This window comes from Boleophthalmus pectinirostris, unplaced genomic scaffold (genome assembly GCF_026225935.1).
Source record: "Boleophthalmus pectinirostris isolate CB_2022bp ecotype Guang Dong unplaced genomic scaffold, ASM2622593v1 HiC_scaffold_18, whole genome shotgun sequence".
Taxonomy (NCBI): Eukaryota; Metazoa; Chordata; class Actinopteri; order Gobiiformes; family Gobiidae; genus Boleophthalmus; species Boleophthalmus pectinirostris.
This window is the reverse complement of record NW_026571133.1, coordinates 19,330,651-19,345,210: the sequence shown is the minus strand read 5'-3', so window position 1 is coordinate 19,345,210 and position 14,560 is coordinate 19,330,651. Positions and strand designations below refer to the sequence as shown.

Here is a 14,560-nt window from a genome sequence, read left to right as displayed (position 1 = left end):
ACCAGAGACATTAAACTAATCCTGCTTTTCTTTTTCACCTATTACTATCAAGTAATAAACATAAAATAACATGAGGAAAATTATACTTTCTGTAAACAGTGGGGCTTTGCAAGTAGGAAAAGCTGTATTACACCAGGGGTCACTGTTGAACTGGAACTTATGAGTTAGCACCATACCCTTAATACCTGCCTGCCTCTCTGTCTCTGCTTCTCTTCTCCGTCAGGGCAAATGTGGCACGACAGCATAGGAACAATAACTTCAGTTAATATCTAGGTCACACAAAATCTTCTCATCATACCAAAGAGAATATGTATTGAAACTGCGGTGAGTGACTTAGCTGCAGGCTGTTGTTAATGGCCAGATTTGGGATGAATAATTAAGTTGGAGGTTTTGTGTGACAGAGGAGGTGTGTGAGTGAGTGAAGTTGGTACAGGCAATGGAGATATGGAGCACTCTGAATAACACAGAATTAATATGACTGATTGTAACAAGATGTGGTGGGGAGTTTTCTAGGTCACTGTAGGGTAAAAGGTGCACAATTACTTGGCAATAAAAATAAGTAGCTGAGTTAATTCTGCCTGCATTGTCCTTGTAGGAATTTAGTAGAACAAGCTGTCCTTCTTAACTTCACATTTCAATTACTTGATGCATAAATCAATAGCAATTTCACAGACAGATAAGACTGTATAAAATGGTTACTTAGTTCTTAAAATGTAATGTTCTAATGGGAGAAGAAATTTTGTACTGTCATGTTATGTGTATAAAAACTCACACTAAATCACTTTTTAAATGAAATTAAAATATTGACAAAGTTTGCACCTTAATATTTCTCATTCAAAGGACAATTTAAAATGATTGAAGGTCAAAAGCTCCCCACAGCCGTTGGTTTGGCATGTAGTAACACAAGATTGTCTTTCACTCTGGTCACTTCTCATCGGTACATACCTTCTCCAGTTTTTCACAGGTGATATGTTGTGTAAAATGGCTTACACCGACTGTGCAGCTGTAATAATAGAGTGACCAAATCTCACTTAGCTCCCCATCAATCAGAGGATCATTTCTCGATTTTCAGTGACAATGATGTAACAGTTACGTGAAAATAATGGTAAGAGTGGATCCTGAGGAGTCCCTGATCAATGAGGGTCTTTAGTCTGGGCTTTGTGGACAGAATATTTAAATAGCTCTGAGAAAACATGTGGAAAGTGTTCTGTCTTTAACCATCACTCTGGATAAACACACTCAAGCATCTTGCACTGTTGCAGGGTCTGAATTATTCAGTGGATGAAAAATATGTTTCCTGAACTTGTAGTTGTAGATCTTTTTTCTTTTGCCAGGCTATGGTTGTAACTCTTGAAGCCAATGGCTAAAGGTTGACTTCTGCCCACTAAAATGAATGCCCCTATTTATTAACAGTTAAAACAAAATTTTGGGGCTACAAAGTCATATTTAAATCAAACATTTAGTAGTAAACTAATTAAAACATCAAAATTGGAAAAAGTCATAGAGTTGCCCAAAGTAACTGGTGTCTCTGTCTCTGTCTGTCTACAGGTGTCTCCTACACGCTTTATTTTCATTTTACTGTTCATAGCTGACTTTAATCCATGCAATTTAACTTGTTCAAATCTTACTGTGTATTTACATCAATAATAACAGTTGTTGAAAAGGCCCCCTACTAATTATTTATTTCTTGTTTTCATAGAAACATCATCTATTACACCTGTCAGCCCCTCCTGTTCTCTTATCACTATACTTTAAGTTCTTTTGTAAACTATATGCAGAAATATATGTTGAAAATGAATAAGTTTGCAAAGCAGAATATTATTACCTCAGTAAGGCTTGAGGTGCTCCAGGAAATTTGTCTTCCTGAGAATACAACAGGAAAAAAATTGTTATTAAACAAGTCATTAATGACTAATGGTGTAATAAAAATGTAATATCAATATAACAAATCACACAGAGCAATGTGCTTTTTCTTTTTAGCCATTAATAGAGAGTACACTGCTGCATGCTAATGCTGAGCAGACGTTCAAGAAAATGTATGCTAACTCTATTTGCAAGCCACTGAGAAAGGATGGGCAAACACTATCCATAAACTGCAGCCCATAGGATAAATATAAGGAAGATAATCACATTTTAAAACCTACAACAAAATGAGTCATTGGCATATTTGTGTATTTACCACTCAAAGCACATTTAGAGAAAATTTACCAATTCCTCTCTTGTATTCATTTCACACACTGACCCCACAGGCAAAATGGCTGAGGTTTTGCCCAAGGAAACATCAGTAAATATTTTACTACAAAACTATACATCTGCAAACCTGTATATTATATATTAAACCGGCTATGCCAGCTATTTTTTCTGCCATTTTGTCTGACGTGTGTTATGATAGGAGAGGAATAGGCTTATTTTGACCCATCAGGTAGTTGATTGACTGGCAGCGATCTCAGGATTTCCCCTCTGATGGATGATGGAGCATGTGCATGGAGATGACAGTAGGAGGCCGATGAGTGAATGTGATAGTGTAAAACTATGTGTGAAAAGGTAGTATGAGACCAGTCTGCAGGAAAGCCCGGTGAGTCTATCTCCAGGCTTTGTAGGCAGTTCAAAGCTCAAAGAGCGGAGGAAAGGTACTTATCTTTTCCAGCAGATACGATGGAATGGTGAAGGGACATTGGAAAATCAGCACCTGTGAAGTTGTGGTCTCACGAGATTGAAACAGAGACTGGAATATTTAAAAAATAATCTTTAAAAGTCTGACCTGGAATGTTACTAGAAAGCAGGTAAAGCTGAGAGGGAACTTAAAAAAGATACACAGGCCATATTAATTACATTAGCTAAATTATCTTCTAATTCTTTGCTGATTTCTTGTCACTGATATTTGTATCATATCACACAAATACATAAATGTTACAGTCCTAATTTCTCCCCCTGGATTCAAACCAAACATATTAATCTTCATAAACATCCCAGCCATCATTTGTTGTTGTCGTGTTAATACTCCAACCTCTGATTTCCAACCAGATTGTGTGCAAGTGTGCGCCTTGAGGTATTGCCAGGTGTGCCATGAAAACATTTCCAATTTTAGTTAACTAATTTACACATAGAGTTAACTGAATAATTTATCTACCATTTTGGAGTATCCTGAGTGTAGTTCTGATCCAAAAAAGCAAAGCAAAACAATCACCACCATTGCCAAATTCCAAGAACCAGACGCAGTTGCATTGACAGTATTTGCTACACTCATTGGTGTGCTGTGGAATATTTTCAACAAAAAAAGTGTCTTGTGGCTCAAAAAAGGTTGAAAAACAGTGCAATCTACCCTTATCACAAAACAAAAATGGAATAGACTTATATATATATAGAATAGCAAGTGATTCAGATACTACAATGATGATAAAAACATTTTATTTAGACAATAGAGTGTCATTTTCAGCATTAAACAGAAATATTTATATTATCATGCTGCTTTATAGGTGTTTAATCCCTCTGTTGTACAGATAGGTTCCATAGTGATCCATGGACATACTAGTCTATGTGGTTCTGAGATAGCTCAAGATCATTCTAAAGCTACTCAGGTTAATTTCTATCTTTGTGACTTTGTTAGTATTAATTCTAAATTCAAATGAGTATCTAGTCTCGATACTAGGTTCTACTATTAATTAGAACCTCGTTTTTATACTTAATTGGGGGTGCTTGGAACTGGGGAACTGTTTGCTCTTCCATTCAGGCCAAAACTTAATTTCCGAAGACAAGCACTTTACCAAGTGAGCTACTATCGCTATACACAATTTCTTAGTGGATGTACAAATCCAGAAAGGTTAAATCTGGTATCAACAATCATTGCTGTTACAAGTATCTCTAGCTCCAACTCTTGTATTCTTGGCACACAACATGAGACTACCGGACAGCGTCATGTTGCACTCAGATTCATTCTTGAGCAGACTTCTTTTATTTTCCGGACAGATTGTGGGATAAACCAATCAGCTGCTTTGACATGCAGACCTGCCGGTGCATTGATGAGGTTTGGAAGGTTTGTGTCACGGTTGTGCCCTGGGAACACATGAAAAGCAGCAGGCGTGTTTCTTTCACTTGGATTATAATGGGTTGGATCCAGTTGTTCATTGCTGTTATGGGCTGTAAGATTGTAGTAACTTGTAAGCAACTATGAGCCTTAAATGGGTTAGACCTGAGATCATTGATTCCCAGACTGGGATCCCCAAAATAACCAGGAGACCGACCCAGAATGTGTACTGCAAAATAAAATTGACTTGTGTAATATTTTGAGTTGTAATACATTGGAAAGCAGGTTGTAGGTAAAGCAGGTAAATAGTGTTTATTTGCTAAGTTTTTTAACTATTTTCACACAAATATATTGTGTCCTATCAAAGCCCAAATACTGCCAGCTTAGTGCAGTGCTACTACTAGTAGTAGTGTAAGCCAGTGCTTTTTTTTCTCAACAGTTTTACAGGTAAAAATAGGGAGTACTGATCTTTTACTGTGGCGTGACAAATGTAACTGAGGAAAACCGAAGAATGTGATTTGCAATGTATTTCTCAATAGCAACACTGCCCAACAGATGGTGCTGAAAAGGTAGGCCGAATGTTCGAAAAGACCAGAGCTGATCTCCCAGCAGTCATTAACAGTACCTTTTATTAAGAGTGACACGGTGACACAGCTGCCAAACTGTTACAATGACCCGAGTGAAGCTGCAGAGCCACTTTGCAGAGGACTATCATTTCCTCGTGAAGCAATCACAGGGTCATTTTGCTTTATTTCTAACACGTTTTAATTATGCCACAATGAGGCCTGTCACTGTCGTTTTATAATGACATAATGTGGCAGAAAAGTGTAGTGATCCCAGGGGCAGTGTCAGTGTCAGACATGGTACTCTGGGTTGATCCAACTGATCTGCCTGAATGCAGCCATTTTTAGCTTTAAAAGACAAAACAATAAAAGCGAGTAAGAGCAAGAGTCAGTTAAGTCCTGGCTCCATATACCAGAAAAATACTGAAGTCCTAGGGGAACTCTGGAAATGGCAAAATTGCAGCCATGAATACTGTAAACATAATAATTTAGCATGTTGTAATGTTAACCAACATGATTGATGTTATAATTCCAGATGGGGTTATAACATTGCTTTTGATAACGTTGTGTTTTGCCATAAAGTATAAAAAAGGTAAATTCACAAATGATCATTTCAATTATTGCGTGACTAAAAAAGCGCTATACTACAAGAACAATATGCATTTTTACAAGGTTAATTTAAGATGTGCCCCACCTGTATTAAATATTTTCGGAGAATCTCGCTCTGTTTTCCATGTTTTTTAATTGAGAGGACTTCAGATATTGGGCTGCATTCTGGCACTTACTCCACCACACACAGAGTATTCCTCCTCTTAATCCAACACTGCCTCCAGAGTTCCTGTCTTGTTAAATAAAATACTCCCTCATTCTACAGTTTGTTTTCTTCTAATTTAGATCATCAGCCATAACAACATCCTCCTCTCACAGGCAGCTGAGATAAATAGATAAATGATAATTATAATTAGGCGTATGTATTTTGGGGACAAATTTCAAGTTTATTAGATGATATTTTCCTTGGCTTTTTTATCTCTTTTGAACATGCTTTCTATGTTAAAACCCAACTACTGTCAACTTTGTTGACTTCAAATACTGTATATGTTCTGAATCACAGCATGAGGTTTGGAGAGGAGTTCAGATTTTGGAGAAGTATTCTGATGCGTTAAATTACACTGACCAATAAATAGTCTGCATTTCCTAGGTTCATAAATCTTCATATTAAGCCTTCTTTTTTTTTTTAAATTAAGAAATAAAATTGATGATTGATATTTGCTATGTCACCCACCCCTAAACATGGTTTCAACTTTGAGAGCCTCTTTCTTAGTAAGTCCCAGGAACTTACTAACAAAGAGCCTGGTCTGGATATATCCTTGTGTATAAAATGATTCCATTGACTATGAGAAAAACACATTCTCTGAACAAGTTACAACAGAAATCTATTAAAGTAAAATACTATTGTCAAGATGTATGTATACAGTTACAGGAGAGGAGCACTATCATTATTGAAAATTCCTTAATTACGACTGAGGCTTTCACTCGTGTCTTCAGAAAATCCCTCCCTTGTTTTCTATTTCCTGTTCAAAGCTGTGCTCTGGTGTACAACAAAGCTGTTGTGGTTGGGCATATCTTAACACTAAAGCTATTCAGGTGCATTGCATGTATATCCACTGGCCCTTCTCTTGAGTACCTCAGTCAAAAACAATATAAACAAAGACACGAGGGGTTGAGAACAAATGTTGCTGTCAGATTCAGGTGTGAGACAGAAACAGACGGGGGCTGCTCTAACCTATAGATCATGTGACTTATTGTAGCCATATTTATTAGATTAAATGTGTAACTGTATGAGTTTGTAACTGTTATTATAACAATTTGTGATGTAATGTTTATAACCTTAAATTCGGTCTAAGAAAACGTTTCACTTTCTACTCCCTGTATCTTACTGGCCAGAGCAAATCCTGGTCTCTCCTTTTTTCTTTTTTTCATGGAATACCAGATTTGGTGAAAAATCGTTCCCTCCTCCTCCGCTTCTCCTCCAGCCCTCACATCCGGGTTAGTTTTGTTGGAGGCGAATGTTATGTTCAAGTACTTCTGCTTAAAGCGTCTCCCACGAAACTAGTAAGTGTTGACACGATGCAAAAGGAGCTCTAGCTGTTTTTAGGCGCTACTGACCGAAAACCAACATTAACCAAAAACATTTTACTTTTGCGTAATTGTTTCGAGCGCGCAATTTGAAGACAAAGACTTTCACATGGGAAAGTATGACATTTCTTATATCCCATGTTGCACTTGAACGCAGCACAAGTCGGGCAGCTTTCAGTAAAAAGGCAGACGGATGATCCAGCTGCTGTGCGCGAGAGTGCGTGCGCGGATGTGACACAACTGTCCTCCTCTATTGAAGTTTGGAACATAAAAGTGTTTCGGCGGCGCGGTGGGACTTCAGAGAGCGCTAAAACTTCATACGCGGCCGCACTCATGTGATTTTCCTTGTGTGAGCCATGTCCAAGAGCCTGAAGAAGAGAAAGAACCACTGGACCAACAAAGTCCATGAGAGTGTTCTTTGTAGGAATGAGGAGGGGAACCTGGGGCTGCAACTGAAGGGCGGCGCGGAGAATGGACAGTTCCCGGTCATCGGCGAGCTTCTCCCGGACAGACAGCTCTGCCACAGCGGGAAATTGCTCCAGGATGAACTCTTACTGGAAGTCAATGATACCCCCGTGGCTGGACTCACCACTAGAGACGTCCATGCTGTGGTCCAACACTGTAAAGACCCGGTCCGACTCAAATGTGTCAAACAAGGTAAGAGTTTTGGCTAACTTTGGCAAACTCAAGCAGTCTTATGTTTGGACTTTTTATGTTATGGCCTCTACTGCGCGCTTTTGTTTTGACATCGCTTAGTAAAAGTGGTAGGTGGTCAGGTCTGCTAGCTGTCTTCAAAACAAACTATAGGAACAGATTTCTTCACGGAGAATACTTACTATTCGTATATTTTTCACGCGTAATTATTCGTTATTTGTGCGTTTTGTTTTGGCTGCGTTAGTAGAGTCCAGTTGCCATGGATTTAGGGGGTGTGTTGCTTCACTTCTTGCAACTCTGACTCATTTGACCGTGATGGTAGCATCCACGAGTTGGTTGATCGAGACAAATGTACTTACATTCGTGAAGTTAATATTAAGGTTTTTCGCACTTCATGGATAACATCTGTACAATAGCTGTATACTCCATAAGGCTACCACAAAAAGTGTTAGATCACTAAAATAACAATAAATAAATAATAATTCTACATTATGGTTAGTTAATGTAATCTTATTTGGGAGGAATTTTGATAACCTGATGTGCTCTTTTGTATTTGTGTTGTTTTGTGAGAGACAGTTGGACATTTAAGGTTTATATCTCCATCTTCTTGAAGAAAATCACTATGCATTTCAATTTAATCTTTCATTTACTTTTATAACTTGTTTGAAAAGTGGACCTTTGGTTTGTGATTATTATCCACTTTCAAGGATAGAGGCATGACTAAAGTGCATTTGAAATTATATTGTATAAATCAAGTTCCTCTAACATTATAGAGGCGTCAAGAATTGAAAAAAAAAAAAAAGATGTGTGATAAGGTCACAGTCTGCCCAGTGAACGGTTGAAGAACTGCAGAGCTGCAGAAAAGTGCTGGAGGAAAAACACTTTGAAGCAGATATGGGCAGCAAAGATTTTAAAGCAACACAAACATGATATACGTAGGCGTAATGATATTAGGACTTAATACTTTAACTGCTACAAGCTCTGCTTATATGACAGCAACACAGCAACCAACCTCTGTGAATATAGTAAAAGTGGTTGTCACAGACCAGAGCTCAGGAAGTTTTTGGGGTGAAAAATCTATCGCAAATCCCTAGCAGAATCTTTGGATCAAAATCTTTTCAGTGTGTGACTGTGTATGTGTGTGGTGGTCACTGAGCAGCACAGATTTATTCAATAGGCAGCAAGCTTATATCAAACTAATGTGTTAATTTCTCATGAAAAATTCATCTCTTCTGATGGCTGGAGTGATTGATTTTCTCCAACCACTTTGTGTTTGTACAAAGCTGTTGAATAGAGATTTCAATGATGGATTTGTACATTAAGTAAATGTTATAGAAAAAAACTCATCCTTCCTGCCAGTGTCCTTGAGTGGCTGTCTACAAACATGGTCATTAGTTTTTCTTTCTAATATACCATATCCTGAAAGAAAGCTTCTGGAGAAATAATATCCTATCTTATTCAAGGATAACATCTTTGTAATAGCCATGTACTCCATGGGTTAATGCAGGCGAGAGTTGGGGATGTGTCTGTGTTTGGGCAAGAGCTTCATTATTCACAAAAGTTGTTCTCCCATCTCTCTAACTAGAATACTAGATGTTGTTCTCTACAACCACAATGTGTAATGTGTAATGCTGGATGGATGAGACTGTTTTTTTATTTCGACATTTTCATCAGTTTTATGTAATTCATGTGCATTGTGTTTAGTGCAACAGATATCAAGTACAGTTTGACAAATCACTGACAGTTTTACTAGGAGACAGTCCAGACAGACGTGGACAGAAGGTCAAATCAGCAGCCCTGAGCAGCTCTCCTGCCCTGAATGTTACATCACCAGCTCAAAACATCATTTGTGCTCCAGCCCAGTGTTGTGGCTGTCACGTCTCAGTGCCACCGGCCTCCGCAGTGACAGGCTCTTACTGGAGCTGTGCTGTGCAGAGGAGCAGTGGAGCATCTACACACAGAGCCATGCCCAGCTGCATGTGGGGCAGGTAAGAGCTCACATTTCCAGGTCAGCCCAAAGCACGCTGTGTGTTGCTGGATGGCCACTTAGAGCGCTGGTGTTGGGAAAAGTCATTACAACAGGCGGAACGCAGGGAGCTTTTGCCCAAATGGCATGGTGTGATTGCACTCTACCTTTGCTTTTAAAATGTTGTTTTCAGATAGCAGCCCAGCTCAGAGGACAGCAACAAAGTTATTCTGTCAGAATAATCTATATTACAACCTTTTATCATAAAAAGATAATAATACCCTTTCTACTGAAATGTAAATGCCCTGTAGATGTTAACAGCATTCTATTTTAGGGAGAAAGACTAGGTTTGCAAAACAGAGAGTATATGGTAAATGAAGTGCCACTGTCACCCTGACATGACATCCTGTGGATGTCCTGTGCACAGAGCAATGATTATCTCTGAGGCAATGGGCAAATTGTTTTCTTTTGAGAGCACATGCTCGGCTACAGCTGCACTTCATTTTGTTGATATATGTGGCACTGTTCTTCTGAGTAGATTTAGAGCTCCTACACACTGGTATTAGCGCATTATTAGGGGATTTAGACAGACTGTAAGATTTAGACTTGCATTGACATTTCCTGCCAAATTGGCTGTGAGAGTTTGCTAAAGGATTGTGTGTAAATATGGCTCGATAATCAGGGCTTCACAATACACTGCTTAATATGTCATTATGCACCTGTTTTCTTCTCAAGTCTCAAGTCTACGTCATCAGAGCTGTGTGTAGTGCCTAACTTCACAGTTACTTTTGAGCAAATACACTTTTTAAACTTTGATGTCTGTTTGTTTTATCTTCTCTATATCCCCTACCTTCTTGCCCTAGTGTCCCCTTTAAACATGCTGTTTTATTTATGCCATGGCACGGGCTGACTCAGTCTGTGGAGCTGAGCGCTTCAACTCAAAGGGTGTTTTAATGTTAGAGCAAATATGGTTTATAGAGTCAGGGCAGGAGGAGACATCTACTCTTGGTGGTGTTTTTGGTGATAAAAAATACTAACAACTAAAAATGAGTGATAATACTATGTGTTCATGCATGCAATCCTTTATCTTTGTTTGAGCCTTGTTTAGGCCTGTTCTAGTCTTGTTCTAGTCCTATGTTAAGTTGTAGGTTTAGTTCCAGTTTAGTCCAGTGCTACAGTTACAACTTATTATGGGATACCAGATGCCAACCTCCTACAGAGAGCGACAGTATGCTGCAGAGTGTCCTTTAACTGAATTGCTGCTTATTTGACTACCAACTTTATATAATAACTTGATCAATGAAACTCTATTGGCTTAGCTGTTGTAAATATAACTTGTATAACTTGTATATTTTTTTAACCTAATTTTATGACTATTCAAATGCCCACTACTCTATGTATCTGTTCCATCATCTGTGCTATCAGTGCTTATGACACCAAGTCAATGGCCCTCGTCCTGTTAATCGTATGAGTGATGTGCCTCCTGATGACAGTGGTCAGTGTGAGCCGGGAGGGAGCGCTGCTAGAATGTTGTTGTTGAGTAAGACAGTGTGTTGCTATAACGATGCTCAGTGGCACAGTCACTCGTCAGGCTGCTGCTTGTCAAGGTCCCATTGAAAGTGTTCGAACACCAGGAAGTGCAACGTAGCAGTGTGCCCTGCACAAAGACACACACACATGTACTGTGAAGCGTGTATACTTGAGTCTGTATTGGTATATCCCAGGAGTCCACAACACTTACCACATGCTGCTGCTGCTGTCCGATGATGCCTGACAGGGGCTTTGCACAGACATCCTGTTGTCGTTGCTTGTGTTGCTCTGTCTGACTGCCAGGCTCACCTCCAGGGACAGGGAATGATAATGTGCATGTAGGTGCGTGGACCCCCCCACACACATACACTACACACATACAGCACATACAGTACACACATAAGGTGTATTCTTCTGTCAAGCACAAGAGAGAAGTACTGTATGGAATGACGGAGAGGAAACAGGCCAAATTGCAGTAAAGTTGGGAGATGCAATATAAACAATGCACTATATAGTGATCTAAAAGTATGCATAAGTAAGTATTTAGAATAAGTATCAGTGAGTTTAACATTGAATGACTTTAAGACAATTAATGTTATAGATTTCCCCATGAATTAATATTTAGTTTTAGGTCACAGGTTGATTTTGTTACATTTTTTACATTTTCCATTACATTGCATTGTATAAAAAAATGTATACAATGCAATTTTTATTAAAAATACATTGTACTGAGTGATTTCCATATCAGCGTATTGTATTTTATATCAATACATCTTGACCTTCACAGGATTCTTGTTGCTGACATTGTTAGAAAGCACCACATCTGCCACTTAAAGCCATTCTTCATAAATGTTCTGTTACTGACAATGATAATTGTGTTGTGTTGGGTTAGAACATGATAAGTGTTTTAAACTGCAACCTACTCCTTTTGAGCAACGGAAATGGTCCCAACATACATATTCTTGTGTTTATCATGTTGCTCAAACTAAATGAAATGAAATTAATGTGTCAAAAACTTTCAGTGTTCTTCCTCTTTTGCTCCATTTGATTTTTTTTGTGAATCAACTGCTTGTGTGAAGCTTCATACATTTGAGTCTTGAATAGATTACCCTGCCTTAACTTGTGCATTACCTTTCTCACTGTATTTCTCTTCCTACTTATGGATGAATAAGTGAGTTTATCTAGAGGTGAAAAGAAAACTCAATCAAAGAGCAGAGGTCTGTTCTGATTGGAACCTGGCATATACAATGCCATTAAAAACACTACACTTTATACAAGAAAATGTAATTTAAAAAAGAATGCCTCACCTATTAAGATAGTATTGTCTGTGAACTAAATAAAAAATACCAATCTCCTGCAAGCTTTTATTTATTTAATGAGACAGGGACAACGCACAATTTTTACATTAACCTTAACAGGAAAGATGCATTGTGTGGTGTAGCACCAGTGCTAATTTCCACCTGTAGTTCCTGGGCAGGTTCATTGATTGATTGATTGTATTTAACTGACCTTGGCTATCAACTCTTCTTCCTGGAGAACAGTGTAGCATGTTTTGGGTTGATGGGGAGTGCCTGGAGGAAACCCATTCAGACACATGACGAAACATGCAAACTCCACACAGAAAGGCCTGGACGACCCGGGGATCGAACCCAGAACCCTCTTGCTGTGAGGAATGAGTGATAGCTCTTAATTATTTCTGTCCAACAAAATGTGTAAAGCACATGTTCTACTTGTATGTGGGGTGTGCAGAAATATCGAAATATCGATATATCGTATTGTTTAATGTGATGATACAGTATCGATATCGTGGGCTACTGTATCGAAATCCTGCCAAGATAATTTTTTGGTATATTTTACTAAATTATTTTGTTACAGAGCTACAGTTTTGTTGCTTGTTCAGAGAAAGGAAACTCATTTATGCAGCTTATTTGACATGTTCACTGTTTTGATGATTGAAATGTGTGTTTCGTATGAATTTTGCACAAGAAGTGATTTAACAAACTTTTAGTATCACAGTAATTTTTTATTGAACCCTATCAAATAATTTTGAAACATATCGTATTGAATTGAAAGCTCACTGTATCGAAATGCGTATCGTATCGTGGCCTATGTATCGAGGTGTGTATCGTATCAGCAACTTGTTAATGATACATAGCCCTACTTATGTGCATGCATTCTTTTAAACATGCTGTGTGTTTTCATCTTATCTATAGGTAAACAGTTGAATAGTTCTTATGTGAAGGTAGATCAGCTTACAGCCAAGCCTTTGTTGTTGGGTTCACTTTTGTCTCTCAGTAGTTTGTGTAGAGCTCTCAATGACACAGTTCTGACCTGAAGATAAACACAATCTTCTGTGCAGCCAAATCGCCGTTGTCATCTGCAGTGAGTTTTGTGCATGTAAAGCATTCTCCATCTCCTCCCGGTTTGTTCCTTTATCAAAGAGACTCATCTTGAACTCAAATAGAAAGAGTGTAGATCCAGCGGCCGCCAGAATCAACCGTAAACATCACATTGTGGCTGTAAAGTGGTCCTGAATCTCTAAACAGCTATCCATTGTCCTACTGCCTGTAAAAATGTGGAGGTGCACCCAGTGGAGAACTTACGGTGTTTTTGCAAGGCAGATATTGCAGAAGTTTGTATTTGATGTCGGGAGAATTTAAATTTTTTACACCCTAAGCCTGCCAATAGTATGAATATAAATGAGATATAAATGGGATATTTCAGAGGAAAAGCACAGGGGAGGATGAAATTGGCTGACCTGCTCACAGACAGGAGCCAATATTAAGGAAAAGTCCTCGGCCCACACTGGCTGTTGCTGAGTCTCCAAAAGAGAGAACAATCGATACAGACCGATAAAAGCCTTTCTGGGGGCGGCGGTGGCGCGGGCTCCACTATAGATGCTTTCTTGTTTTTCGTATTTGTGTTTAAAGATTGGCAAAACTAAATGGTAGTTAGAGGTTATTGTGGTGAATAATGAAATGACTAAAACCAGAGTACTCAAACCAAACTAATATGGATTTTATCTTTGGTGAAGAGATTGGAAAAAGAGAAAAACAAATTCCTTACAAAATAAATAATACATTCTTCCATTGTAAGAAATTCCAAAAATAAATATTTTCTCCATCCCTACCATGACAGTACATTTTAGACAACGTAATAAAGCTGCATATTTAGACTGCAAGCTTGTTACACATTGGCAGTCTTTGCAATGTACAGGTAGTAAGTCTGATAATAACATAGAAGTATTGCATACAATAAATGTGACAAATAAATAATAAAAAGATAGTAACTATTGCCAGCGCTTTATGGCTGTTTTGAGACATTGATTCAGCACTGTGCTGTAACTACCCTATAAAACTGAACCTGACACATTATTAGTCTTTATATTCAGTACATTAAGTCTCACTGTCTTGTGTGTGTGTGTGTGTTGTGCTTATGTCTGTCACAATAATGACATATCAACTTACAAGTGAATATATGATAGAAAAAATTTTTTTTGGTGTCTTACAGAGCCCTTTCAGAACTGAATAAACTATTTGTATAGAGTGGTGAAACATGTTTACTTACCATTTTTTGTCCAACTGCCAGAATACCATTTTCTTTTGCTAACAAACCTATGACTGAGAGATTGCATAGAAAGTTTTTTAGCGTGTGAATTTGAAGGAGAACTTTTTCAATTTTTGTAGT

General features: G+C 38.3%; 1 protein-coding gene across 1 annotated transcript in view; it reads left to right on the top strand.

The window, feature by feature from the left end:
- Positions 1-6,740: 6,740 nt before the first annotated feature.
- Positions 6,741-14,560, top strand: part of magi2a (membrane associated guanylate kinase, WW and PDZ domain containing 2a) — a 161,580-nt gene continuing 153,760 nt past the window's right edge. Inside the window, exon 1 of the mRNA XM_055153780.1 lies at positions 6,741-7,380. Within this exon, the coding sequence (XP_055009755.1) occupies positions 7,080-7,380 (301 nt within the window). The 5' untranslated portion in view covers positions 6,741-7,079. The remainder of the gene's footprint in view (positions 7,381-14,560) is intronic.